At 44.6% G+C, this 27769-nt stretch overlaps 1 protein-coding gene and 1 long non-coding RNA gene across 2 annotated transcripts; both read left to right on the top strand.

The window, feature by feature from the left end:
• The first annotated feature begins 583 nt into the window (after positions 1-583).
• LOC123036517 lies at positions 584-5402 on the top strand. The gene is made up of 2 exons (XR_006417151.1): positions 584-750; positions 5172-5402. It is a non-coding gene; the product is annotated as an uncharacterized LOC123036517 (long non-coding RNA).
• A 1521-nt stretch (positions 5403-6923) lies between these two features.
• On the top strand, positions 6924-19171 carry LOC123036499 (melatonin receptor type 1A-like). Its single transcript, XM_044455789.1, has 2 exons — positions 6924-7308; positions 18733-19171. The coding sequence occupies exons 1-2, from the start codon at positions 6981-6983 to the stop codon at positions 18741-18743; spliced, it is 339 nt and encodes a 112-aa protein (XP_044311724.1). The 5' UTR covers positions 6924-6980; the 3' UTR covers positions 18744-19171.
• Positions 19172-27769: the final 8598 nt, after the last annotated feature.

Genomic DNA, 27769 nt, shown 5'->3' with positions numbered 1-27769 from the left:
CAGGTCTTAGGAGAGGGATTTCAAGCATTTAAAACTGGGAGACTATGGCACAAAAATAATTGGTGGCTGGGGAAGATGGGTAGGACAACTGGAAGGGGGCATAGGCATTTGAGGAACCCAAGATATACTGGATTTGGCCCCTTCTGCACCAATTTTAATGGATTGCACTATGAATAAGGGTGAGCAACTTGTGGTTCCCCAGTTGTTTTGGCAAGCACCTCCCACGGCCCCACACGATTGGCAGTGCTGGATAGGGCTGATGGGAGTTAGAATGCAAAACATCTGGATGGTCAAAAGCCGCCCACTCTTGGTGTAGAATTTCAAGGAAATGTAATAGTGTAGTAATTACACTCAGGCTACACGTTTAATTGAATTTCTGACACACGGCGGCTGCCTTCATATGTCATGGCAAGCCGGCCGGCACGCTTTTCTGCATGGATGTGCCTGACATGATCATTCTCATCATGGCAAGTGAAGCTGTTCCCTCTCAGTCCTCCGGGAGACACCATGAGGAGGGATGAGGCTCACCTCTTTGGCAACTGCAATCACAAACCAAACTTGGCTCCCTGTGCCCGACAAGCAGTCTCTGTTGTGCAAACAGGGCTCATGTCCTGGCATACAGCAGAGAGCACAGGCAGCTGATCAGGCACCCTCGCCTCCTGCAGCAGAAGTGGTGGAAAGAAGCATCGATGTGCAAACGATTCCCACTCTGCCCGCTCCACCTGCTCCAGAGAGAAGCTCTTTGCACAGGTAATCAGGTGGGAAGGCAGAGCATCAGAGGGTGGAGGTGCCCAATTCGGGGCAGCAGCACTCAGCTGATTCTCCACTCATCCCCTTTTCTTTATACCACTTACCAGAGAAGCTTCCTTAAGCTGCTGTGCACCAGGTATCCTTCTAGAAACAAAGGGGGAGCTGGCACTTGCTCTCCACTTTCTCATTTCCTCTTGCCAGAGAAGCATACCCTTCTGTGCCAGGATGGGGTTGACTCTTTGGCAAGGAGGACTAAGAATGGGGGGCGGGGGTAACAGAAAGGGAATTTGCTTCCATAGGATCCTTAGGGCAAGGAGCAGATGGAACTGGAATGGCTCCGGCAGCTATGCAAAATGGGCCACTCTTGCCAAGCGTTTCTGTGGTGCTGGCCTCAGTACCACAGTGAGCTCTATTTTTTTTTGGGTACAGATGGCACAACAGGCCATCATAGTACCAAGGAAAAGCAGAACAGACCCTTGTTTTTCTTCATGGTTTCCAAAAACCAAGCCTATCACACTGAAATACCAAAATGGGGTTCAGGCAGCATGACAGTTCAATGAAGATTTAAAAAACACTGTTGCTTGTCGTGCTGTATACTGGATACATACCCATCCAGTATATACAGCAATATGTCTAAAGGGGGATTGTGTATGTAAACTCGCTTTCCATGTACATTTCCAGAAGTGTATATTGTTATGGACTAACTGTGACCACATGTTATGTGCTACCAAATATGCAGGGTATAACTGCATGAAATAAGACTAGGCTTACAGCTTCAAAAAGGGGAAGACAGGAGAACTGCTCTGGCAATTTGGTGATGCCAGAACAGAGTGGTTAGTTGCTTCCAGCATTTGCATCTTGTTAGGGCCAAGTTTACCTTAACCTCGACAATATTCTTGCTCAAAGGGAGGGAATGACACCTAGATATGGCCTAGGCAGCTCTGAGCATTGCGGGGGCGGGGGGGCATTTCCCTTGCAGTCGCAGGGCAATTGGCATTTGGAGCAGAGCGTGTCTGGCAGGAAACCAACCCCCAGTGACTGCCTGCATTCTGGCGGTTAGGGACATGTGAGTGTCCCCCTTCCTCTAATGTTCTTCCTGACAAAGTGGGAAAAATATATTAAAAATGGATGCCTATACTGCTAGGATATACTCTGTGTGGTGTATAATGTAAGAACAGAGTTTGTACGTGGCTGTAATAGTTTTATTATGTGTCCTCTGCCCTTTGTCCTGCTAATGCCTTCAGTGAGTGGCCTGACTTAGAATTTAGATAATCAAGCAAGATCATGTTTGCTAAGTCAGACAAAATCAGCTGTACAAACAGAACAGCATGTATACAATACTGACAGACAGAAATGGGTGAAGCAACATGCAGTGAGTGATAACGGACGCCCAAGGTTGTGATCAAGAAGACAAGAATGCAAAAATCTAGGGATTCATGGTTCATCTAAAGAAATGTTTGATCCATGGAAATCAAGCTTGCACTAATGATGATAGCTTGATATTAGACTGGCAGGGGCAGCTTCAATATTTTTCACCTACAGCTCCCAGCACCCCTCATCGTTGACTATGCTGGCCAAGCTGATGACAGTTATAGGCCAAGATATTAGGAGGACCAGAACTTGTTTTAAATGCAGGACATTGTAGACTTTTCTCTACAATATTATGTGATACATATATTCTTTTTCAAGTGTGTCACTGTGGTATGAAAGTCCTGCAGACTGTGTGCATGGAAAGTTCCCACTTGTACTCCACAAGCTCGGCACTTTTTAGGTGCATTTGGAAAGAACAGCTGAGAAGCTGGAATGCCAGAACTTGCTGATCTTTGCACTCCCCTGTGGTTTTCTGGTATCCTCCTGAAGGCAGTATACTGCTGAAAAAAGGAAGAAGAATGAAGAAGAAAGGTGCTTTTCTATGCTTGAAAATAGCAGGATGGAATTTCTCCCATTTACTGCCTTTCTTCTACCATTCTGTTGAGAATCCAAAAGTAGGATGCACCTTTTTCTGCTCTGACTCTTTGGAATGCCTTTCTGAAAGGGAGAGGCAGGTACATCAAAGAGGAATGCCAACATTCCTCTAACAGCAAACTCAGGTCACTGAGTGCCAGGAATGCCAAAACAGGGCCAATGAGAAAACAAGAGGGTGGCTGCAGCTACAGTGACCTGTGATTTTGATCACAATGATGGCATTAAAGAAGGCCATGGTTTATTTCCTCCTGCAAGATTTTCCTAAGTCTGAATTCGTCCTCCAAAGCTACTACTGGATGCTCAGAAGGAAAAGGCATGCATCAGTATCCCCACCCCACACCCCACATGCTAATAGTCCAATCAAAATCGGTGGCTGCTTTGAAATGAAACGTTAACAGCTTGGGAGATCCAATCATAGATGTCCCATATTATTACTTTGCTCATTATGAATAGTCTATTGTTCATAAGCTGTGCTCTAGGGACTTCCTGATAGTTCTTAAGATCATGAAAATAACAGAAAAAATGCTGAAGAACTTGAGGTTCCTTTGGTATCTCCACCGTAGGCTGAAGAGGACAACACACATCTCACCTAAACCTTAGAACAAAAAGCAACTACTCTGCAGCCATACACAGGATACATCAAAGAACCCCACTGTGATGACATGACGAACACTTATTTCAGTTCATCGATTTGGTTTCCACAACATGCTAAGACTCAGTGGCTTCGAAGCTACCATGGCTTTCTGTGTTGTGTGTCAACCTGCTGCACAGAACACTGCAAAAACTTTGGTCTGTAGGAAGGCCTCATAGCCACCCCTGGATGTCCGTGTCACCTGAGCCAAAAGTGCTACAGAGCAAAGTGGCTCTGAATTAATACCAATGACAACCACCACGAAGTGCCCAGGCAGCACTTTCTGGCCTCTGTCATTGGTTTCCCCCATTCTTTGCTGCCAAGAGCTCCAACTGGGGCTGGAGGGGGTGGTGTGCAGGGAAGGCCGAATCCAGTCATTGGCCCACGTAGTTCAGCACCTTCTGTGTGGGATGGAGGCAGCTGCCCAGAATCTCAAGGGGGGTCCTTCTCAAGTGGAGATGCCAGGAACTGAGCATGCTCTGTGCCTCCTGATGCTTGCTGGGCAGTCTGGGCTTTGCTTCACTGATTCCCTGTTTCCATGCATTGCAATTTCTGGCCCATCATTCTCATAAGGGCTTGGTGGCTTCCTGCACAAGGTCAAAATCGGCAGCCACAGATGGACACATCCTATGTGGCCAGTTGGGGTTTTGTTTTAAGGATGACATTCGTGTAGGAAATAGTCTGCAAGCAGCATGGAAATGGACCCGTGGGATGACTATGCTTCACTGTGCATGGATTCGCTGGGAGGACCTGGTGAGGTGTACATCCTGACTTGCAGGTGCAGCATAGACCCACCGAGAAGGGGCTTCTCCACGTAGTAAGCTGCACTTTAAAACGTCCCTTTCCTTCTCACACTTTCGCCTCTGTGAACAAACGCCCAGCCCTTTGTCGTTACAGCTGAATCTCTCTCATGTAATATAAGGGTGGTTCCAGATTTCATGGGCTGCGTTTCCCAAACGGAAATTCATCACATTATTCTTGCATATCCAGTTGGAGAAAGAGCTTTGTGCAAATCAGAACCTTGCCTACTGCCTTCTGAATATGAGATCCGCTTTACGGACAGTGCTGTTGTTTAGTTAACTTTGTCTATTGCACCTACTATATTTGCTCCACATCTGAAGCAGTGCGTAGAACAGGAATCCTATGACTACTAAAACTCCCTCTGGTGGTGGTTGCATGCTACTAGTGCGGTTCTATCAGGGAACATTTTTATCTTAGATTTATACTTGAGAAATTGCATTCATGAGGTCTAGACACTTTAGCTTTTAAAACAGAAAGGTGGAATTCTCAAGAGTGCCACAGTTTTGAAAACACTGTCAAATGAAGCCTGATGGATCCAAATAAACAGATAACTGAATGGAAGTCAGATCTACCATAGCGTTCAGGAAAGCTACTGATTCTCCCCAGGTTTTATTTGCAAAAGGTTGCTTTCAAAATAGCCCTGTTTTCTTGCTATGATGGACTGCCTGAGGATGGATAATTCTGTCTCAGTGCAGCACTATTTCAGAAGCCCTTCAGTTTCTTTCTGGTCCGACGTTCCTATGAATCTGTGATGAATACAAATAATAGAAAACTTTCCTTCTAGCATACAGCACGTGTTAGAGCACTGGATACTATTTTTAGCTCAGTTTTTTTTATGAATGGTGTGCCAATGCTGTAGCAAATCGGAAGCTGCCGCATCTTCTTAGACCTCGCTTATTTTAATGTCAATAATTTCTTAGGTTGTTTGTTTGTTATGCAGCTTATTAAGCAACCCCCTGCTTCATAATTCTCTCTCTCTCTCTCTCTCTCTCTCTCTCTCTCTCTCTCTCTTTCTCTCTCTCAGTCTGCAGTGGTCATTTTAATCATTCAGGATCCGGGACTTCGAAATGGCTTCATCATAGAATGACAAGGATCAAGTTGCTTCAACGAAGAAGGTTTTATTCAGTTTAAAAAAAGGCAGTCGTTATCTCGACTGGCCAGAATGTATGAATTTCTGACTCGTGAAATCACTGCTCTGCTAAATGGAGGAGGAACAAAACCTGTCTCCTTTTTCCAAAAGATGAGTTTTTCTGCCTGTTGGCTATGAATTGTTTCGGTTGTTTAAACGTATATGAATTGCACCTGAAAAAACAAACACACACAAACCCAAACAAAGGATTTCCTTACCATTGTAATGCCAGCCAGCCTGTTTATACGGCCATGCCTGATTGTAAATACACAATGCCAGTGAACTGTATCTGTTAGGTGACAGCATCTTTCACCGAGTGCAAACCCTTTTCTTATAACCCCCCGTCCCCCACTCCCCTTCCCGAAATCTCTGTGTGGGAAGAGAAGGTTGCTGCAAAGAGACCGATTTCTGTCCTGGTGGTTCCGAGGCAAGAGGCTGTGTGTGCTGATGGCAAAGATAAAATACCTCCAATCGCCTGTATTACAGTCAGGGAAAGAAAGCGGCGCGGGCGGGGGGAAGTCTGACTTTCTGGGAAATTTTCATGCCAAAAATAAACACCCCCCCTCCGCCCACCTGCAAAGAAAACGAGACAGTCTTTTCCTGTCCTCACTCTCCCTTTTTCTTCTCCCTGCCCCCTCCCTTCCTCTGCAAGGCAAACGCACGTGCTGCTTTGGGGATTCGGGTCCCGAGGTGCCCCGCCTCCTCCGGCCGGGCGAACAGCTTTTTATAGCACACTGTGATCAGAACCGAGACTGGGTCCCTCGTTTCGCAGCCAGCCCTGGCTTCTTTCCTCTGTGCCATTCGGAGCAAGTCAGAAAGAGTTTGCGTTTGGTCTGAAGTGAGATCCCTTCGAAGCGCTCTTGAAGGCAAATGCATAAGTCCTTCTCCTAGTCTCGCAAACCACCTGCCACCCCGCCCTTTTCCCCTCTCCCGGTACCGTACGATGTTAGCCAACGAAGAGGAAAATAACCGAAAAACAGGGGGAAAGAGGGGCTTGTTCATCGTTGCATCCTTCCACAAGAGCTCGGGAACGGCTGGGTGCCATCGCTAGCCAAGCTGCAGTCGCCCAGTCCTGAATGGATGAATGAACCTGGCTGGCTTTTTGAATGGTCTGCGGAATGAATCAATGAATGGACGGACGGGCGAATGAATGAATGAATGAATGGAAGGAAGCACGGAAAGAATGAATGGGGCCGCGCGGAGACGTGCGCGCGCGCGCGCCAGCGCTCCCTCACGCTTACAACTCGGCCGTGAATGGAAGGCTCGTTCCAGCCGCGGCCTCGTGGCGGCGCTGCGGCTTCGCGGCCCGCTCGGGCGGCAGCTGGAATCCCCTCGCAGCGCACGTGTCCGGGGAGGGGGAGGCCAGGCGCCAACGCTAGATGTCACCTGGAGGCAACAGTGGCGGCTGGGCGGGGAGGGGGGAGGCTGCCGCTTCTTGGGGAGGGGGGTCGGTTGTGCGGATGGCGGCGGCGGCAGCTGCAGCAGCGGGGCGGGCGATCTGCGAGCAGAGGAGGAGGAGGAGGAGGTGGTGGGTTCCTATAAAAGTAACTCGCCATGGCACATGCACACTTGGGCGAAACTTCCTAGTCCGAGCGAGGGGGGCATGGCAGGCGCTGGGGAGCGGAGAGAACGCGCAGGGGAGCGGCGGCGGCGGCGATAGCGGCGCCCCGGGCCGACGGCGGAGTCCGGGAGCGGTGGGGGCGGATGCCCACTCCCCTTGCAGCCCTCCCTGCTCGGATCCCCACTCGGGCAGAGCCGAGGGGGCGCCGCACGCGCCTTGGCCGCGCTCCCTCCCCGCGCGCCCGCTGCCCAACTTTGCCTCGGGATGGCAGCCGAGTGAGCAGCCCCGGCATGCGCGTCAACGCGAGCGGGCCGAACGGCTCTCAGCCGCAGGACCAGCTCACCTTGGACAGGCCCCCCTGGGTGGCCTCCACCCTGGCCGCCATCCTCATCTTCACCATCGCGGTAGATATCCTGGGCAACGTGCTGGTGATCCTGTCCGTGTACAGGAACAAGAAGCTGAGGAACGCGGGTGAGAGTCGGGGCGCGCAGAGGAGGCGGAGGGGCGGCAGCGAGACCGAGGCGCGCTCTGAGCCGGGGAGGAGAGGCTGCCTCGGCCGCGCAGGCGAGGGGGAGCGGGGCGGGTCGCGGGGGGCAGCCGGCTGCCAAGGGGAAGGGGTCGTCGGGGGAGATGGGCAGTGTTGCCCCCCCGCCCCGCTAGTGCCTTCTCAAGCGCCCTCCCTTTCCCCGGGGGGGGGGGGCGGGGGGCCCCCCCCCCCCCCCCGGGCGTCTCTCGGGCAGTCCAGCCCCGCCGGCACCGGTGGTGCTGGTGCGGGGGCTGGGACGGGCGCGGGGGCTGGTGCTGGTGCGCAGTGCTTGAAGTTCCCGTGTGCTCAGTCGAATTGTGCGGGGCAGGAGGCGAGCGGGATTCTGGGAAAGCGCATCAGCAGGCGGCAAGGAAAGCCTTTCCCGGAGACTTCACTCCGGGGGATGAAGCAGTGGCTCTCCCGCTGCCGCCCCCGCTTCGTGGTGCCTTGGAACTTGAGCGGCGTCCTAGCGGGGGAGGGCGCCCCCCCCCCCGCCTTCCCCACCGCACTCCCTTCATTCCAGAGCAGCAAGTCCAGGTAGCGCCAGCTGCCAAAAGCTCGTCTCTGCTCTCCTCAGATCAGTGATCAAGAGGCAACGGTGTATTTTTAGTAACCACCGCAAAACTGCGCCGCTATTTAAAGCTCTCCAGATGACCGTGCTAGCACAAGCAGAGAGACATAGAGCGAGCGAGCGAGCGCGCAAAGCATCGCATTGTTATGGTTATTAGTGTCAAGGCAGCACGCTTGCGTCCCGGGGAGCGATGCTCTGTCGTTTGCCTGGAAGAAGGGACGACCGCGAAGCGTCGTTGCGGATTCCTCTCGCAGGGGCTTGTGTGCCGTTTGGAAGCCACTTCGCCCGCCGGCGCGACGGTGGCGTGACACAACCGTGGCGGGCAAGGAGCGGGCGGTGGGCGATGAGGCACGGCTGGCCGGCTTCCCATCGCTTGTCCGTCTTGATCGCACGTGATAGCGAAACAGCCTTTAGGCAGGGCGGTTTTGGAGGGAGGACCGTGGACGGAAAGGATGATGGTCTCTTGAGCAAAGCCGTCTTAGTTTGTGGATTATTGTGGCAGACAGGGGAACTTCTCCTTCAGAGCCATTCCGCTTCATGCCAGACCAGCTGGTGCGCACGTGGACAAAGTCTATGTACTCAACCCTCACCCCACCCCGATCTAAATTTTCATTGAAAAAAAAAAAAAAAAAAAAGCAGGGAGGAACACGTGTTGGGAATTGCGTCAGCAACCCAGCGCAAATTTGCTTCCACATTTCCCCCACCCCTTCCAGTATTGCAAAGCTCTGGCGCTGGCTCCTAATGAAGTGGCTTGCAGAATTTTCTTGGACTGCATCCTGGGACCACGAGCAGCGGTGCTTGTGCTCCTTTCAGACTCTGGTAAGACAAGATCTTGAGGACGATTCTGGAAAGCACTTATTTTTGCATGCCGTGTCAGTGGTGGCCAGGAGGATTAGAATAGCGCATCAACGGTTTTTGGAAGCAGGAGTGTCTGAGAAATAATAATACGCCCCCCACCCACCACCTACCCTGTAGTGACTGCAACTATTGTACTGGGAATTTTGCCTGTGAAGGGAAATGCCTAGTATAGGAAGTGGTTTTATTTTTCCCATTGTGGGGCATTTATTTATTTATCCGGAGACTGATGTACACAAACATTGATCTGCAGTTCCCTATGAAAAGTGCAAAATAAGAGATGACAACAGAAAGTTCTCTAGGCAAGTTAAGCCGTGAATGTTAGACTTTCTCTGGGGCACTCGCATGCATTGGGTAATATCCAGTGTTGCACAAGCAGATTTCCACATGGGTGATGGAAGTTCTATTCCCCCTTCTGTAGTCACTTGTGCCTTCAAAAACTGCTCTATAGCAGCTTTGAGTGGGTTATGGGGAACTGTGGGATATGGGGGATGAATTCCACTGAGATAAACTGTTCCATCACTTTTCCCCTCCCCACATTGCAAGCTATTCCATATCGATTCTCGTGTGAGACAAATGCAACATTTGTGCATTCCATTCCATTTATTTTTAATTTCTAAAAATCTGGTTTGTTAATTAATTAATTAATTAACCAGATTTTTAGAAATTAAAATTGATTAACAATTAATTAATTTGTTTTTGCAACTCAGTTATCCCAGAGGGGATCCCAGTTATCCCAGCTTTATCCCAGTTATCCCAGAGGGAATAACTGAGTTGCAATAGAATATGGGGATCACAGAAAATGGGAGGGGAAATTCATGAAACTTCAATGTACAGAGATCATTATCTATTAGGAAAAGGAAAACAAAACAAAACACAAGCAGGGAGTGAAAGGAATAGCCTTTCTATTTCAAATGCATGTCAACATAAGTAGCTCATATAGCCAAATAAAACATCCATATGTCTTTGTTTAGGAAAGGTAGGTGTTTCCTACACCTTTGTTTAGGTGTAGGAAATACACTGTAGCAAGAGCAGTAAGACATTCAGTCCATTGAGTGATAAGTAGTGGGTGTTTCCTTCCAAGCATCAAGTCTTTCTGCAAAAGGCTCTCAGTGTCACTTTTGCTGTTAATCTGTTAATCCTCACATCATGGGGATCTAGTTTAAAAGTGCATGAACATCCACTATTATCAGAGATTTTCCAAGAACTAAATGGATAGCAGCTATGACTTCCAGCCAAAGAGAAGCCACTAAAGGACATGGCCAAATCATGAGCCAATGCACTAGCCAGCACTTTCTTCTTAGCAAGCCTTTGTGGCACCAAGTTTTGTGGAATCTACTTACAGAGATAGTGCATGTGGAACCTAAGGTGACTTCCCATTGATTCAGCTATGTAGAACATTTCAGTTTCTTGTTGCATTGATCTCTTACCTTCTGAGCATCTACTTTACTACATTCCAGAAGACTCTTAGAGACAGTTATTGTGAGCTCAGAATTCTGAAAGAAACCAATTAATTCCTCCAACAGTGAAGCAGTGCAATGCTATGTACAGCTGTTGGGCCATATATAGAATCCCAACAAATGCTGAAGTTGAATATACTGCCAATTTGTGGTGAACGAAAAGTGGTATCTAATCTGCAATGCTAAAAAATGATAGGAATTCATTGTCTAAACTTTGTTACTGATCTAAAGAATACATTCCACTGTCAGCCCAATTTTTCCATACAAAAGGTCTTATTTCTATTTTCAAAACTGGTTTCTTACCTAAGGTTAATTTAGCATGAGAATAAGGATCAAACTGCAGCTGGTGAGCCATTGCATTCCAAGTCTCTCTCACTGCTAAGATTCCTGTTGCAACCATTCTTTTCTTTTGAATGTATCCAGATCCCAGCACCATCTAGACCCAAAGGAAGTACCAATAAATTGATGACAAAACAGCCCTTGGAGAATTATTAAAGAAAAAAGTTTTCCAGTTGTTAGGATAAGTTAACAATTAAAATTTATAATATAAGAACTATATAAGGAAATACAATATAAGGAAAATAAAATGGTCCCTATTTAATTCATGACAGTGTCTTCTTCAGTGAAAAATGGGGAGGTGACTGGGACAATAAATACCTGAAATACTGCATAATACTTTTGAAAATATGTTTGAGGAATATATGAAAGGATGCTGCATAATACATGAATTACCCATGTGAAGACTTTCACTATAGGTATATTAATCTTACCCAAGTGCTTGAATTAAGCTATTTTTCTCTTTTCAATTTGAGGAATATTTCTGCTTCATGTATGCATGCTAAGAAATAGAAGTTGGCTGTAGTTTCTCAATGCATGTAATCGAAGTATAAATGCACCAACATCTCCCCACCCAATCATAATGAATGTCAATTGTAGAGTATTTCCGACGTGGATAGAAATGACAATTTTGCAGCAGGTTCTTATACATCATAAGTACTAGCATTCCCTGGACTTCCTAGAACTGAAATTGCCTAGATTACACTGTGGCAGGGAAGTTATATTCAACTTGAAGGGAAGCGCACTGGGAAAAAAAAAGTTGCTTCACCCCTGAGCTAATGGCTGCTTTTTGTTCTGGAGCTGCAAAAACTACACATGCTAAAAAGTGCACTCACATCCCCCCTCCTGTGTTTATGGTGGTCACGGCCATGTCACACATTACGGTTCCAGGTGTGAACTCTGCAGGTGCGCTCCTACATGTGGTTAGAAAGCGTCACAATCTCAGCATGCCCCGACCAGAATTGTGCCTTACAGTGTTTTGACCATGCATCTAGAATTGTGAATATGACAACCTTGTTTACCAATGTGCCTTGTGTGGGTACCCACATAAACCCTTGGTGGCACTGCCATTCTGTGTAATGTATGCACAACCTTCTGTTCTGACACAAAGTTTATGAAAGAGGCTTAAGTGTCAGTGTGTTTCTGAAGGAAAGCCGTATCTGAAATCTGTTGGATGCCATGACCCGGAGTTCTCTGGGATACCGTGGTGGAGAGAGGATCAGACTGGGACTTGAAACAGAGTCTACTGTTAAAGAAACAGCTCCGCCCATCTGCATTTTGATAGCTTTTGTTTACGAGAACCTACAGTCATTGACGTATTGACTTGCTTGACTTGATCTTGTTTCATTGACCATCCTGTCACTGCTGAAGTTCAGAATGGATACAAGCTTGTGCAACAGAGTAACTGCATATCATAGAGAAATAATGTATTCTTGGGTTTTATCCAGGATTATTCTTGCTTGGAGTAGACCCTTTAAAATGAATAGGATTTAAGTGAGACTTAACCTGTGATTTTGAATTAGAGTTCAGTAGTTATAGGAATCTTACCAGGATATAATACACAGTGTGATCTTTGTCAACTCAGAAGCAAGTGTCATGGAATACAATTAGGCTTCCTCCCAGGTAAATGATTATGGGACTGCAGCCCAAACCAGCAGATTAGTTTTCCTTTACCTATCGACAGTAATTGATCTTACTTAGGTAAGTATAGCCCAGTAAAATGCAATTTAAATATTTTTCAGTAACTGAACTTCCTGAAAGAATAACACTATTCTCTTTCATTAAAATATGAATATAGATCCCCAACATTCTCAAAAAATGAGATGTTTAATGTTTACTGAAGTCTAGGATAAGGCATATAAATATCGTAAACTCTGTGGTTTCAAAGTCTTATGTGTTTGTGCAACTATGCGCTAGTGAGAATGCAATTAAATAAGGCTCAGGGAAGCAACAAGGGATTACCAGTGCTAGTGACACTGAGCACCTCTAAAAGTATATACAAGATTCAGCAGAAGCATTATTTTGTGGGTGCATGTATGCGGGAGCAAGGAATTTCCTCTGGATTTTGGGTACCATTTATGTTTTTAAATATACTATATAACACACACACATACTCGTCTTTTTAATATGCAGTTTGCAAACTACAAAGAAAATAGAGCCATTTGCTGACCTTGGATATTAACATGGTGATTTGCTGGCATTTTTCACTATGACAAACTGGTGGGAAGTCCCACCTGGAGCAGGTCAGGGAAGAATGGAAGATGCCTTCTGAAGAAAATGTATCTCAATGAAGATTGCTTTGCCTTCTCTCTACAAAGAAACAAAACAGATTAAGGCCACTTGGATGTGGTGGTAGGGGTGCTCTTGTGACTCTTTGTTCTTGTTATCGCTTGACAAAATGGTCGAAGAAAACTTCACAATGGATATCTGGATTACTTTTATTATCTTTGGAAAAAAGGAAAACAGAGAGAGCTATGCACAAGAGAAAGGCCTTAGAAAGACCTTAACAATAATTGGTTTTCCCTGCCCAGCTGCCAGAACTTTAGTAAGGGCCACTGTGCTCCAAATGAGGAGTCAATGTCTCCAAGAAGTTTTGTCCAAGCAAGCAAGCGTGTCTGATACAAAGGGCTTCTTCATAGTCACAGGCATGGCTTCAGTAGATGCTCATCTAGACAAAGAAGCTGGTGATACTACTGGTAGGATCCTCTTTTATTTAATATTCTTGACTGTAATATGTTTCACCTGATCTGTTTTAGCAGAACAGACTCTAGGAGAAAAGTTCGGTCCTTGGTGCTAGCAACCAAGCTGTGCTTGCTTCCACCAGCACCCTGATCTTGATGTGTACAGAGTGGCCTTTCATGTATATGCTGTCCCAGTGACATTGGTGGGCACAAGCAAGATTTGCACATTTGAAGGGGGGAAAACCGCACTGCAGTGCACATACTCAGATCGGCTGGTTGTATTGAAATGAATGGGACAGCTCTCAGGGGCAGGAAGAGTTGTGAGTACATGAGAGTTTCCAATTCTGGGGGAAATGGATAGATCAGGGTGAAGGACTCGATCTTGTCTTCTATGTCTGTTGGGCTTTCCCCTTTCAACAACTTGCAGAGGATACATAGAAGGCATAAGGATTTTGTGTGTGGGTGTTGGTGTGGGTGTGTGTGAATAATATTGAACCGAGTGATCTTCAGTGGACTGACCATACCTTCTTAGAGCCTAATTATGAGTCTTCTGTTATGATGGAACATCTCTTTGGAATGTAGTGGATGCTTCTTGTTTCATAGTTCTACAACTTTATACTATCTCTCTTTTTAATTGATTGATTGGGCAATATTGGTTGAATAATTAAAGGAAGGCCAAAACTTTCCACCTTAGTATCCTTACATTGGGTTGTGTCCAATGCCAACTTAAATCCCATTCATCTCAATGCCTAATCTAAGGTGGGTTAACATTGGATATGATCTATCCCTTTTCATATTATTTCGGTCATCCAGCTACCAGGACAATTCTGCAGCTGATGATAGCCAAGCTAGAGATAGCTAAGCCATTATTATGACCAGTGCTTTTTTTGTATAAAAAAAAAAAAAAGTGCCGGAACTCAGGTCCCCGCTGGTAGTAAGCACAAACACCAATCCCAAGCCGAGCAGGGAGCAGCTGAGCAGCGTCCCACACAGCTCTCTCTCACTATCAGATCACAGATAGCAGACACAATAGCAGCCTGCAGGCACTGTGTTAATGATGTTTGCTGCTGATCTGCTACTCCTTTCAAAATCACTTGGTAAAATCCATTGAAAAAAGGTGCCAGAACGCTGTTCCGTTGCGTTGCGTTCTATGACAAAAAAAGCCCTGATTATGACTAATGAGAGATTATTTTTAAACAGCATGGGAATGAGTTTCCACATGCCAAATATTACAACTCTTTTGGAGTTTCATGAGATGTACTGGGCATATCTGGCAAGTATGCTACGTAACACTGAAGTGCTTGCTGCCAGCTGCCCTAATTTGATCACGCAGCCATGCAAGCCATGAGAAGGTCGCTAGTACGACAGCACACCCTTCTTGCTTGCAGACCACTATCCTGAGATCAGCAAAGCCCCTGACGGTGGCTGTCCTTGTCCTGGCCTATCAGCATTCTCTCTAACCTTCTGCCTGCTGAGATCATCCGGTACCCTTTAGTTTATCAGGAAAATCACAGCCACTTTCCACAAAAGGCACACATGTCTTTTCCCTGCACAAAATCTATGTGTGAAGGCCCAGAATATATGTATGCACACAATTTATTTTTCCATGTTTTTATAGTCCTCCCAGGGCTTCCTAGGCAGCCTATAAATATATGTGCTGATATATACCAAATGAACACATGCCTGTCTCTTACAAAAGGAATTTACTGCCTGTTTCAACACATTTGCCACATCTTATGGGGTATCTATACTTGTTACACAGAAGTAATTAGGATGGTGTTAGGATTGCCTTGTGGGATAAAACCCAGAGTCATCTGCTTACCTTTGTGTGCAATTTGTGGTGAGAAACTCAGGATTGCCAGGAGACCCATGAATGACACCCTCCTTTGAAAAGGCATCAGTTTACTTGGGCTGGGCCAACTTTGGGAGACGCTAAAATAAAAAGCAGTGGCCATTCAGCCGCATGTGCATGGTGGAGACCTTCCTTGCCAGGGGTGGGGAACACATTAGCTTCACTTCTTTTGAGTGACCATTCAGTTTCACAAGAATAACTGCTGCACAGAGGTTGGCCTGATAGGCTAGAAGAAGGCCTTGATATGTTTTCTGCCTTTCCTGACTGCAGATATGGGGCAGGGCCATGGACCCAATGAGGACCATGGTGGCACGAGGACCTGGTAGGCTGCCCAGGGTGGCTTGTGGGGCTGTGTCCACCTCAGTGAATCACAGTGTTGTCCTTGCCTGTGTGAGAAGTGAGAGCAGGAGGAATTATTCTTGGAAATGTGAACCTGGGAGGTCCTTGAATACAAACCACAGTAATAATGCAGGGGATGCCCACATGGTGTCTGCAGACCATTTTCTGATTACTAGTAACATCCTTATGCCTTCATTGTTATTCATGCAAAGCAAGCCGTACATCAAGAACAAAGGAATGGAGCAGTTGTAGATCTTATTCCACAGAACAATTATTGAATTATATGCCTTTGCGTGCATTTTTAAATTCACATTGGCCCTGCTAGCTACCAGGCCTGCACACCTTCTGCATCCAAAAAAGCCGGGGTGAACAAGAATTGGTTGTTCTATTGCAATGTGTGATTGCTGCTTTCTGTCATAATTTCCCACTTGCTATCCTGTCCTGTCTTTCTTTCAATGCTTCCTGTGGCTATTCGACCTGCTTGAATTGACTGCTGCAAGATACTAAAATAAACACCAACATCCACAGTACACACAAGTATGGGGAAGAGCCTCTTCTTTAGTACCCAGGTTATTCTTTATAGTATAATAATGCCTTTATAATTACAGTGCAAATTGCAAAGCCATTCATAGAAATGGGTGGATATATAGCAAATGGGTTGGGTCCAGACTTGGTGATACTTCAAGTAGACTCATTAAAATTAATCAATGAGTCAATTTAGTCAAAAGTTAGTCAAGCCATAGAGTGGCCACTTATGTGGTATTGAAAAAGTGGATAATGATTTGTGTAAAACTTGCATATGCTACACGAGATATGCTACAATGAATTCATCCATTCATTCACATATTTATATGCTACTTATAACTGCCAAAGGCCTTTCTTTTATTGCGATTTAGATAAAATAGGAATAAACCTGGATCCAACCCAGCATGTCCTTCTGGGTTCAGCCAGAAAAAAGGGAGAAAGTATATTCAAAAATGTGATTTTAATCTAGTATTTTGAAGTGGGGGGTGGTTTTTATTTTAATTGTGGATAGGTCTGATCCAGTCCTTTCGTACACTGTTGGTGGTCTAGTGGGAAGCACAAAGAAAGCTCCAATGGTTTTACCATATTTTCTGTGTCTAGTGCCCTTGCACTTTTAAAACTGAGCACAGAATGGTCCAATTCACACATCATGGCTTGTTCTCAAACTTCCTCCTTAATCTGGCTGCAACAGTATCACTACTCGTTAATACTGCCAAACTGGGCAAATGATACCTCTCAAGCACCATGTTCTTCTGGACAAAACCCCTTCTAGATTGTATGTTCTCTCATAAAGGCATTGCTGAATCCAATCTGTTCTTAGCCAAAAAGAGGGTAAACTGATCAAACACAAAAAGGCTCCGAGCAAAGTTGGCTGCTGTTGCTTGTTGAGTATGCAGAATAATTCTTCATTCAGCATGACCTTACGGTAGTGCATTATCTCCCAGCAGTGTACAGCTTTCCAGTTCAAAATGAGCCTTGAGAACACACACTTCCTGCCAGTCCTGGATTAAAGCAACTGGAGGCCCTGGGGTAGGAGACCTTGGGAGACCCAAGCTTAATAGCATCTGATCATGAGAAAAAAAGCCTCCTTCTCTTCTTTATCTACTCAATGAAAGTAGAACTTTGCTGAAATTTTAGCACTGATAAGATTGTTCATAAATTTATAACCTTTAATAATAAGTTTAGAAAAGTATGGAATTAATGAAGACATTCACACAGAACATTCATAGGAGAATCACAGCTATGTTATAACATTACACCATACTCAAAGTCAATATAGGGGTCTTTTTTTAGCTTTTTTGGATGCAAACTTAAGATCAGTACATTGCAGTTTAACATTTTCTGTGCAGAGAATGCTTTAGATCAGACAACTGATCTGGGGACATGGTTGACCATAGACCATTCTCTATCCTTCTTAGTTTAGAAAATGATCTTTCGCCTAGATATGGCCCTGATTTATCATCATTACAAATTAAATAAAAGTAATGGTGATTTAAAAAAAATGGCAGGAGGCCAAGGTGGCCCTGGAGGCCTTGGGCTGGAGCCTGCTCAGCCCATATTTAAACCTGCACTGTTCCTGAGTCCTGCTTTCTCTGCCCTCTCGTGAAAACCTTCTCCTTGAGTCCCCTGTTGGGAGTAACTGGGGAAAAGAAAAATACCATTTCCTAATGCTGAGTGAGTGAGTGACAAGCTGACCCGTGGCCTGCATGTGTGGCATGCTCTGCAAATGCTAACATTTGCTGGGTGCCTTCAAGGGACCTGCTCCCCTAACCTCTCACCATTCTTTATCTTTACACTGTGGAAAACACCGTCCTGCAAACAGAGGATGCTTTCAAAATAGAGTCCAGTTGTCTCTAAAATAAGAAAATGGTCACCCTGATTAGCACTGATACCACTCCTAGTTAATTCTAACCAGGGTCTCTTCTTTACTAGAGTTCATGAAGACTCTTCCAACTTTGGTCAATGTTAGAAAGGTTCACACCAGATGTAATGTTAAGCGCAGTTAAAGCAGATGAAAGAAGGGGCAGATTCAAGCAAAGAAGGAGGGGAACATATTCCTGAAACCAACTGTCAGTGTGCAAACTATGGTTTGCAAGGAGCTAAAGTTAGGCCTGCATTGGCCCCTTGCAAACAACAGAATGAGGCAAAATTTAGCAACGCTATAATAGTAGCAAGACCACGTGGTACAACTTTGCTGGATGGAAACATTTCAGAATACAGGTGGGAAATTTCATATTTCAAAGCAGTGTGTGTGTTATGTTGTTTTTGGCTTGGTGGGGCATCCAAGCTTTTAACCTGTCACCCCCAATCTGTATCTGCATGATCTAGCAAGAGCTCACGCATGTGATTCTGATGTGCAGCTTGGCTTTCAGTCAATTCTAATGAACAAGTACATTCAAAACTGCATTTGTAAAAAGATCTGACATTATAGCCAAGCCCTACCGATTATCTGGGCTCGCCTAATTGTACCTTGCCTTTTAAAAGGTATGTGTACAGTTTGGTTAGCAACATAATTAACTAGTGGATGAAGAGCATTTGATTTCTTTGCATCAGTATTTGGTGAAAGACAAATACCATCTTCACACAATCAAGCTGCCACTTTCCCCCTCATTGTTCTTGATGGTCTATTTTGAAATAGATTTAAATTGAAGATTTCCAATTGAATCGTTTTTCATTCATTTTCATAAAAACAATTATTTGTTGTTGTAGTCATGAATTTTGGATTAAGTAAGTCTTTGTCTTTATTGCAGATGTGCAGTGAACTTCTGGATATCCTGACCAAGAGTGGAGGACTCAAGGAACATCTGGATAGCAGAAACAGGTTTTCAATTTTAGAAGATCAAATGCTAACATGAAAACTCAGGATCCAAAGACAAGACAGTGAACAGTGAATGGCAATGGAAATTTGTAGTTTAAAACTTCAGGTAGCTTAAATGGTAAGCAAATGGTGTATGTGGTGGGGCTTGGGAGTATCCATTTGCGGTTGCAGTTATTTGAGAGTAAGCCCCACTGAACTGTATTGGACTTCCCTTTGAAGGAGACCTATATAGGACTGTGCTATGAATTGTTGCATCTGGCAGTGGGTGGACAAAAATGAGAATACAAGTAATCATTTTCAAAATGCATTCATCTAGGCAGCCCAGAATAACCTGCTAGTACACAAGCAATAAAATACAGCACTATTCTCAAATGAGACTGTACATCCTTACCTCTATCTATTTCCTGGTTTCTGAAGTCACCATAGATTGACATAGTCGTCACCTGTTACTCTTGATTCCTTGAATTCCTTCCTTCCTTCACCTGTTGACTGAGCAGTTCCTGTGCTTTCACTTCCACAGGCAATTTCAGATTGAATCCAGATGAAAGTGTGTGCATGTGGGCCGGTGGGAGCAGAATTCTCCACCTCTTTGAAAATGCTCCCTAGGCATTAGAGGACCCTTCTGAATGGGTTGTGCTGTGGTGAGGGGGAGAGGGCACAGGAAGCTTCCATGTGACAAATCTTTCCATTTACAGGAAGTAGATTCTAAAATCAATTCATTCTGGATTGCTAGAAAGCAATTGTTCAGATGGAGTTGTGGTGGGGACCCAACAGATAGTTGCTTTTGCAAGGGTTAGCCCTCTTCTGTGTTTATGTTCTTGATTCTATATCTGCTGATTGAGGCTTCATCACATTTAAAACTCTGCTCCTAAGTATTGTGCTAATTTCTCTTCAGGGAAAAGAGAGTTGTTTCAAATTCATATGCAGGATACTGATAGGTTGTGTATTTTTTGTAAAGAGCAGTTCTGTGCTTTCATAGACGCATTTGCTGTTAAAGATTTAGCCTCATCCTGCACATCAGCTTTCTCCAATCTGATTTGCTCCAGGCCTTGTGGGAATCCAGGTCACATCAGCTCTGGGCAATGGTCAAGGGTGATAGGACTTGTCATTTCAATATATCAGATTGGGGAAGACTTCTGTACAGATTTACTTGGAGCCAATTCATTCAGTTAGGTTTTCTCCCAAATAGGACTTCAGTCTTGGACTACAATATGGTGCCCTTGTAACATAGGAATAGGCCCAACGTTTCTGAATATATAGGCTCATGATGGTGGTCCCTTTCAAACCACATTGAAATGAAACTTTCCTTTCCCTAAAGATCTGACTTTCCCAAAGCACAATGGCTTTTTATCCATTTTTGAAAGAGGGAACAAAAAGTGGGTGCAAAGTTGCACAAGACTGTAATACTTGTTCAGTTGCATATACATTTAGAAATCTTTATAATTATACATCAAAATACAAATAATAGGGAAGACTGAAAGCCCATCACCTGTTTGTCTGCTGAGATGGCTATCTAGGTGCAAACTGCTGATTGGCAACCTCTGTTTACTCCTTTTTCCTTCTTATGGTACTTTATCTTAAAGCAGATATGGATTCTGGAAGCCATTCAAACAGAGAACTACTGCCTGTAAAATAGGACACATAGCTATTCTGTATTCCAGTCAGCTGGACGAGAATGTTGAAAATGAACTTGCATGCATCAGTTCTCCAGGGCCTTCGGAAACAGAGTCTGTTCCCTGGGTGCCCCTGTCTTCAGAGGTTAGTTTTCTGCAATGGCAGCCAAACTCCCTCTTACGGTGCTTAAGGCACCAGTCTGTTTTGTTCTGTTGTGTCTTTCAGATCTTTAAAATTGCATTGGAGGCCCTTTAAGGCATGATGTAATGGGGATGCCCACAGCCATTCCAAATTTGGAGGATAATGGGAAATCTGTGCTCCTCATCTCCTGAAAAGTCATCTCTTTTGTTGCTTGAGAAGGGGAGAGAAGGAGACTGAGATACCAACAGAAGATGTCATATCTCAGCGGGCCAATTTATTCCTTTCTTTCTAAGTATCTTCTCTGAGGTTGACCTCAGGACCTCTGACAAGCAGTGAGCACAGTTCTTTCTGTGCCAGCTGTGAGAGGAGGGAGGGCGAGCTGAGCACACATCCCCAGATCCAAGGCTGGAGCTCTTTTTTGACCTTGGAACTGAGAATCTAAAAATTCCCTTGGTCCTTTAGATGCTGCCTGGGGGCCATAGGATAACTATTTTAGCTGAATGTTTACGTACTTGTCCTCTTTTATTATCCAATTGCATTTATAACCTAAAGTCTGATTTTATAGTTTATATTGTTTTCTACATTTTTGTGCATATGTATGTGTTTGTATATGTTTCTATTGCTTCTATATAGTCCCATTTCATAGTTTATAGTCCCATTGCTATTTAATTTTCTATTTTAGTTGGATTTTTAGCATCTTTGTAAGTCTTCCTGAGACCATTTTGGCAATAAAATCTGATATCAATACCATAAACAAATAAGGAAATAAATAAATGAGTGAATGTACATTCAGAAAAAAGATATGTTTTTATGCAACCTATTTATTTATATACTTATTATATCCTGCCTTTTTTTTTCCTTTGTGAGACTCACAGTGTCTTACATCATTCTCCTCTTGCTCTCAATCTCATCCTCACAATTGCAACCCTGTGAGGTAGGTTGGGCTTACAGGGTTGCAATTGAGAGTCCGTGATGGGCCAAAGTCACCCAGTTGGCCCTATGGCCGAGTGGGGACTTGAACTATAATTGGCTGAGCCCCATCCCGCAGTCTTAGCCACTACACCTCCCTGCTTCTCAGTACTTCACTTGACATATAGAAAAGATAGACTGCGGCTTTTTCTTTCCCTTGAGAATTGCACTTTACACAAATAGGGGAACATCCAGAAAAATTTAGGACATCTTTTACATGAACAATTTATTGAATGCTCATGATTCCTTGGTTGTGGTAGTTTGCAGGTGTTTGCAGTATACTCTTCCAGGGTTGCTCTGGTGCTTCCCAAGCATCTCTAAGGCTTTTTAGAAAGATGAAAATGCAGCTCCATCTGGAAATGGTGGAATGAATCAGAATGAGAAACTCATGTAGATTTGCAATTATGTCGTACCATATCTCCGCTTCACATTTGTGCAATGTTAGACAGAAACAAAAAACCCACGGGGGCAGGGTGTAAGGAGGAAGCCATCTGGAAGCCAAAGGCCTCTACCTCATGTAGAGAGCCCTTAGTGGCAGTTTTCTCTCTTTTAATTCAGTGGACATTCGTGGCATTATATCTGGTTCTCTTGCTGATGATGGAACTTAATCATGATAAGCTGTGCAGAATTGGGCCCCGGACCATGTGCCTAGTTTGTTCTTTTCCTATCTGCCCATGGGATTCCCACACATGTCCTTCCTTGTTTCTCCTTTCCATGTCTGGCTGATTTCTGTTCTGATGTTTCCTTCCTAAACTTTTGTGCTATGTCCAAGTAAAGCTCATGCCGGCAAGGTGAAATGGGATGGGATGTTTGGAAGGAAGTATGCCAACGTTAGGGATGGTGTATTCTCCTTACATCCATTCTGGGTGTGTGTCAGGTGAAGAAGAGGCTTTGGATCTGCCAGATCCAATAGACCCCTGGTTGGTTCCTTATTTACTCTTCTGCCTCAGCAGCAAGGGAAGTTCTGCTGAAGTTCAGGAGAGTTACATGCCCAAAACAAAGAGACACGTAGAGCAGATCTTCTTTTCTGCCCATGGGTCTGCTTTCCCACAGATGTAGAGGGAGAGACACTTCCCAGAAACTGTAGGTCTGCAACCTTAGTGGTTTTTCACACTTATGGCAGAACTGGCTCACTACTTCCCAGTGTGGTGATGCTGTTGCTCAGCCCAGGAGCAATGCTATGCTTTCTACAGTTCCTTGTTTGTATGAGCCCTGGAAAATACACCTAGCGATTTTAACCTATACATTTCCATGGGGCTTACTGCCAACTGAGGTAGCAATCCTATGTGTCCCAGGCAGTAGCTGAGAAGACACAGGATACTTAGCAATTCCTCCCTCCAAGGTCATAGAAAGGGCTCTGACTCAGAAGGCGAAGTTGAGGATTGGCAAGAAAAGAACATGCATGGGTTGCCCTCAGAGGATAGAAAAGTGACAACGGAAACAGAAGAAAGGGAGTGTTTTGGTCAGTGGGAACAGAAGGAGATTGAAAGGCCTGGGCATAAGCTTTCCTGAGGCTCCTCATCCTCCTCCCCATCCCCTCCGGTGTATTGTCACCAGACGGGCAAAAAGCTAACCTAGTTGAAAATGCAGGGTATGAGAATACGAAGGTGATGTCTGCCTCCACTGGTCCCACCAACTGGGATGATCAGAAGTCTTTGAGTTCAGACTCGTCCAGTCACTGAAAGCTCAGCTGGTGGAACTGCACCTGCAGGGCTGCTGCCCACCCTGGAACCAAAAGGGCCTCCCTAATGATTTTGGATGAATCATTAACCTGCTTTCCTTCAAGAAACTCAAGGTGACAGTCACTGCAACTTCCTTCTTTTGCCTTCCTAACATCTCTGCAATGAGTCAAGGTCTGGCTGGCCCAAGAACAGCCATCTAACTTCATGTCTGAGCAGGGATCCTAACCCTCAGCGATAACTGTGCACAACACAGTGCTGGCAGTTCTCCCGTCTTTTGATTTGAGCAAGCATATTGAAAGGGAAACTTTGATGTGTAGATCTGATTTTAAATCCCCTGTCAAAGCAGAGGTATTGCCCCTGTTCTGCTTGAGGGGTGAATTCCATTCTGGAGCAGCTCCTGAGGGATACATTCCAGGGTGGCAGGAACCTGAGCAAAATACCAGCTTCGTTTAGCTTTAAATTTCTTCTCCTGGGAACTCAGCATTAAGAGACAAGCTTAACCTCTTAGAATTGGAGACATTCATAATCTTGGAAAATAATAAGTGATGGGGGACGGGCAAATGGAGAGGGGCAGAGAAAGGAGATAAGGCCTTCTGGGGAACCCCAAAGGGCTAGATTTGGTCAACAGTTCTATCAAGGTTTGGTAAGCACTTGAGTGAAAAAGGCTTTCCTTCAAAAAGCATTTTGTTCCCTGATTATTAAAGTCACATGCTAAGTGTCTAATTTAGAATTCAAGGTTTCCAGCAATGCATTGACTGCTATCCCCCATCAGCCTGACTCTTTAAGCCTTTCCTAGAGTCACCTGAAAGATGGAACACTACCTTTGACGGCTGTCAAAGATAATTGCTGTGATGAAAGGGGATGGTGCACCCTCCTACATGTTCTCAAGGTGAGAGAATCTCATGAACAAGTGCAAAAGTAAAAGCACCCTTGGGACACATGAGTCTGGCCACCAGGAACACCAAGCAGCTTGCTGTGAAGGGCATGAACAAGGTTCTACCCCCTTTGGTCCAGCTAAGATGGCTCACACTTCTGGTTGGTGTTGTTATATTTATATCCCACTTTTTCCCAGAGATTGAAACTCAAGGCAGTTCACAACATTACAATTCAAAAGTATGCAAAAGTTAAAAATGCAATTAAATTAACTGTATGTTAAAATTAAAGTACTACTTGGTTTAAAGACACTACACAAATATAAAAGGTAAGATTCACCCAGCACAAACTCATAAGCCATTCCCAAATGCCTGCTGGAATAAAAAGGTTTTATCCTGTTTAATGATGCTGTAACAGGGAGGGTGCCAACCTAGGCTCTCCAGGAAGGGTATTCTATAGTCTTGGGGCAGCCACCAAGAAGGTCCTCTCCCACATTCCCACTAAGCATGTCTGTGAGGAGGAGGGTGAGACCAAGAAAAGGGCCTCCCCAGACAACTCACCCTTTAAACTGCAAAAGGGCCACACTGTGCCCCAAATACTTTGAAATCATGGAAGTGATGGGGGAGATAATTTGGCCCTTCTTTAGTGTCTCTTGGGATCCAAAGGCTCAGCAATCGACAATGTGCCAGCCACATGGCAGGCACTTATGTGGCTTACTGTCATGCTCAATAATTGATATTTGATTAGCAAAATTCCTTTAACTGGTCTGTCTGTCTTTCTGTCAGTCTGTCTTCCCTTCTTTTTATTCCGGAGTAATATACACTTAACTTTTCTTTTAACAGCCAGGAGTCAAAACATTTAACTTGGATATAATATTTTGTTTGGACACTTGTGTAAATGTACTAAATGTATAAGAGATGCAACTTTCACATATTAAAGATAATATTGACAAAGGTAGAAATGATGCATACATGCCTCTCTTTCTCTGGACCCGTCCTGGTTTCAGCTAGATACAGAATTACCGGACACTGATTTTGCCACTGTGCCTGTGCAGGCGAATGGCTCTGTAGATGCGGTTTGTTGCTGAGATTCTCCAAGTCAGAAAGCATCTAAGGCCCATAAAAATGAACAAACCAGCCAGAATGAACCCACTCTGAGTTTGCTCTTTTATATCATTCTGTCCAGTGGTAAATGGATTTTATCACATATCAGCTACAGTTGTGCGTCACGATGTGAGATAATGTACATCAACACGACTCGTGTCTCAAGTGTAACAGAGTGCAAAGACAGACGGTAGCTGCAAGATGTAGCAAGCGGCTGTTTGCCTTTTACTCTAGAGTAGTGCAGGACCTCCAATCTGGATTGGGGTCTTAACAAGGGGGTAGGAGCTGACTTCATCCCTTTCCCACAAGACCTGCAATTTTTATTTTATTTAATTTTGCAAAATAGCAATCCATTTGTTTTCTAGATTGCTATTGTGCAAGAAAGATGGCAGGCACGGACTGCCTGCATCTGGAACAGACTCTCAGTAAGACTCTTTTTCTCCCTATGCTAGGGTTTAAATCCAGATTGACCCTTGATCCTATCCTAGAAGAAACATGAAAATAAATGGCATAGCAGCTAGCTGAACCTTTCAAGAAATGTCTGGCTCACCCCTGAATCCCAATTTAAGGGGTGAATTTGTGAGATGACATGTTTTAGCTTTGATCATGTGGCTACTTCCTACATCAGCACCAGTAGCTTTGATGGGAAAGATGCTGCTGCCATGGTGTGAGTGAGATGCAAATGGATTCAAATTCCTATTAATGAAGTGATGTGGGATTGACAGTGGTCCTGACGGCAGCCATAGCATAAAGGGATTTGATTCAGCCTGAGAAAATACAGCCAAAGACTTTGCTCCCTCTCATTCATGGCCCAAAGAAAGAAATAGAGAGGAGCCGTCTGAATTCACAATATTCTTGAAGATTTGGAAGAGGGACATGGTACATGAGGGAGAGCTGAAGGAACTAAAAGTCCAGAAGCCACAGTTGTGTCCCACACTATTCAGCACAATACCATCAGTCAACAAAAACATTGGTTATAAAGCAGACACAGGCATTGAATTGCACTGTAGTGACTGGGAAAACAGGTTGGCAGTCTTCAAAAGCTTGGTGTGTGTGTGTGTTTTGTGGGGAGGAAGGGGGGTGTCAGGCAGACTTTGTTCATTCCCTACTTGCTGCTGGTCCTTGATTAGGCAGAAAGAATCATTGTATACCTTTGAGAACTGTATGTTTGGAGGACTTGAAGCACTTACATGGCTGGCTGTGTATCGCACATTCCTCAGTACGCAGAACTTTCATGTGGGTTTTTAGGTACCACCCCCAAAATGAATGCTTGTTTGTATGCCTTGTGGGCTGAAATATCATGCATAATCTTCTTGTAGTGGGAAAGCTTCACAGACTACCAGGAGAGCTGTGAATTGATTTCCAAGCACCATTTTCATATAGGCAGTATTATAGATTATTGCTCCTAAACACATTTGCTCAAAAACATTCTCAAGCAGTGTTCAGGAAGGGTCTCTTGTTCCTGCTTCTCAGATTGCAGGTGGAAGAACATTTTGCCTCCTTCAGAATCGCTCTCCTAATTACATTCTTGTCTCCTATTTTATTTTTTGTGATGGAGAGGTGAGTATAATTTATCCATCTTGCAGGGCCTGTAGAATCAGACAAGGTTTTATACAGCAGTGAGCTCTCTACTTGGGACTGCACATGATTATCTGTGTTGCATAGTCGATAGAAACTGTGCGATCCAAGTTAAGGTTATTCTGTAATCACGGTCATGCATCTTCGAGATTCTTAGTTTCAGTTTCTCATCGGTAAAATCTGTAATTGGCCAGTGCCTTGGCTAAATGGTCTGGTGCCTCAGTCATCCAATGCAATTCTCTCTCTAGTGGGGCATTTCCATATCTGCATCCATGCTCTGGATAGAACTGAGCTTGTGGCTTTCTCACCACCTGAAGTGCCTCTTACCTGCACAGATGGTCTTATGGCATGGCATTGCTTACTGCACTCTAGAAAGATATTTAGTGATGTGTCTTGAATGCCTGTAAAGAAGCCTCAAGGAGAATCCATGGACTCGAATGATTACATTGCAGGATCCTGTAGAATCCCAATTTTCACTCTAACAATGGAGAACCAAAAGACTGTGTTGGGAGAGCCCATTTAGATCAGTGGAGTAAGAGGAGAGGATTGAATCTGCAAGCCACAGAAATATTTTCATAAAACTGAAATAAAATGGGAACATAGTCATCATTATGTGGGCTAAATAATTATATTGAATGAATGTAGGCTAGAAATACTTCAAAAATGGGGCTGTGATTTCAAAATAAGCCTATACTAGAATAAAACAGGAAGTACAGAAATTCTCTTCTCTCAAAGCAGCTATGAATTCAAATATCTTTCACCGGATTTGTAATTTCCATCTTGAATGAAGACACAGAGGCATTAATGCTGCCCCATGTCAGCAGAGATCTGAAGACTGCCATTATGCATAATGCCTTAGTGAAGGAATTGGCTTAAAGTATCACAGAATGATGCTTAAGTTGCAAGTCCAACTGCCTAGAGGCCCAGAGGTCATCAATTACGTCATGTTTACATGTATTAAGGCAGGGGTCCTCAAACTTTTTCAATAGGGGGCCAGTTGAAAGGCTGC

The sequence above is a fragment of the Varanus komodoensis genome, unplaced genomic scaffold (genome assembly GCF_004798865.1).
Source record: "Varanus komodoensis strain SLA01 unplaced genomic scaffold, ASM479886v1 scaffold8, whole genome shotgun sequence".
NCBI classification, from domain to species: domain Eukaryota; kingdom Metazoa; phylum Chordata; class Lepidosauria; order Squamata; family Varanidae; genus Varanus; species Varanus komodoensis.
Note: the sequence above shows the minus strand (reverse complement) of the source record. Positions and strands in the feature narration are given on the sequence as shown.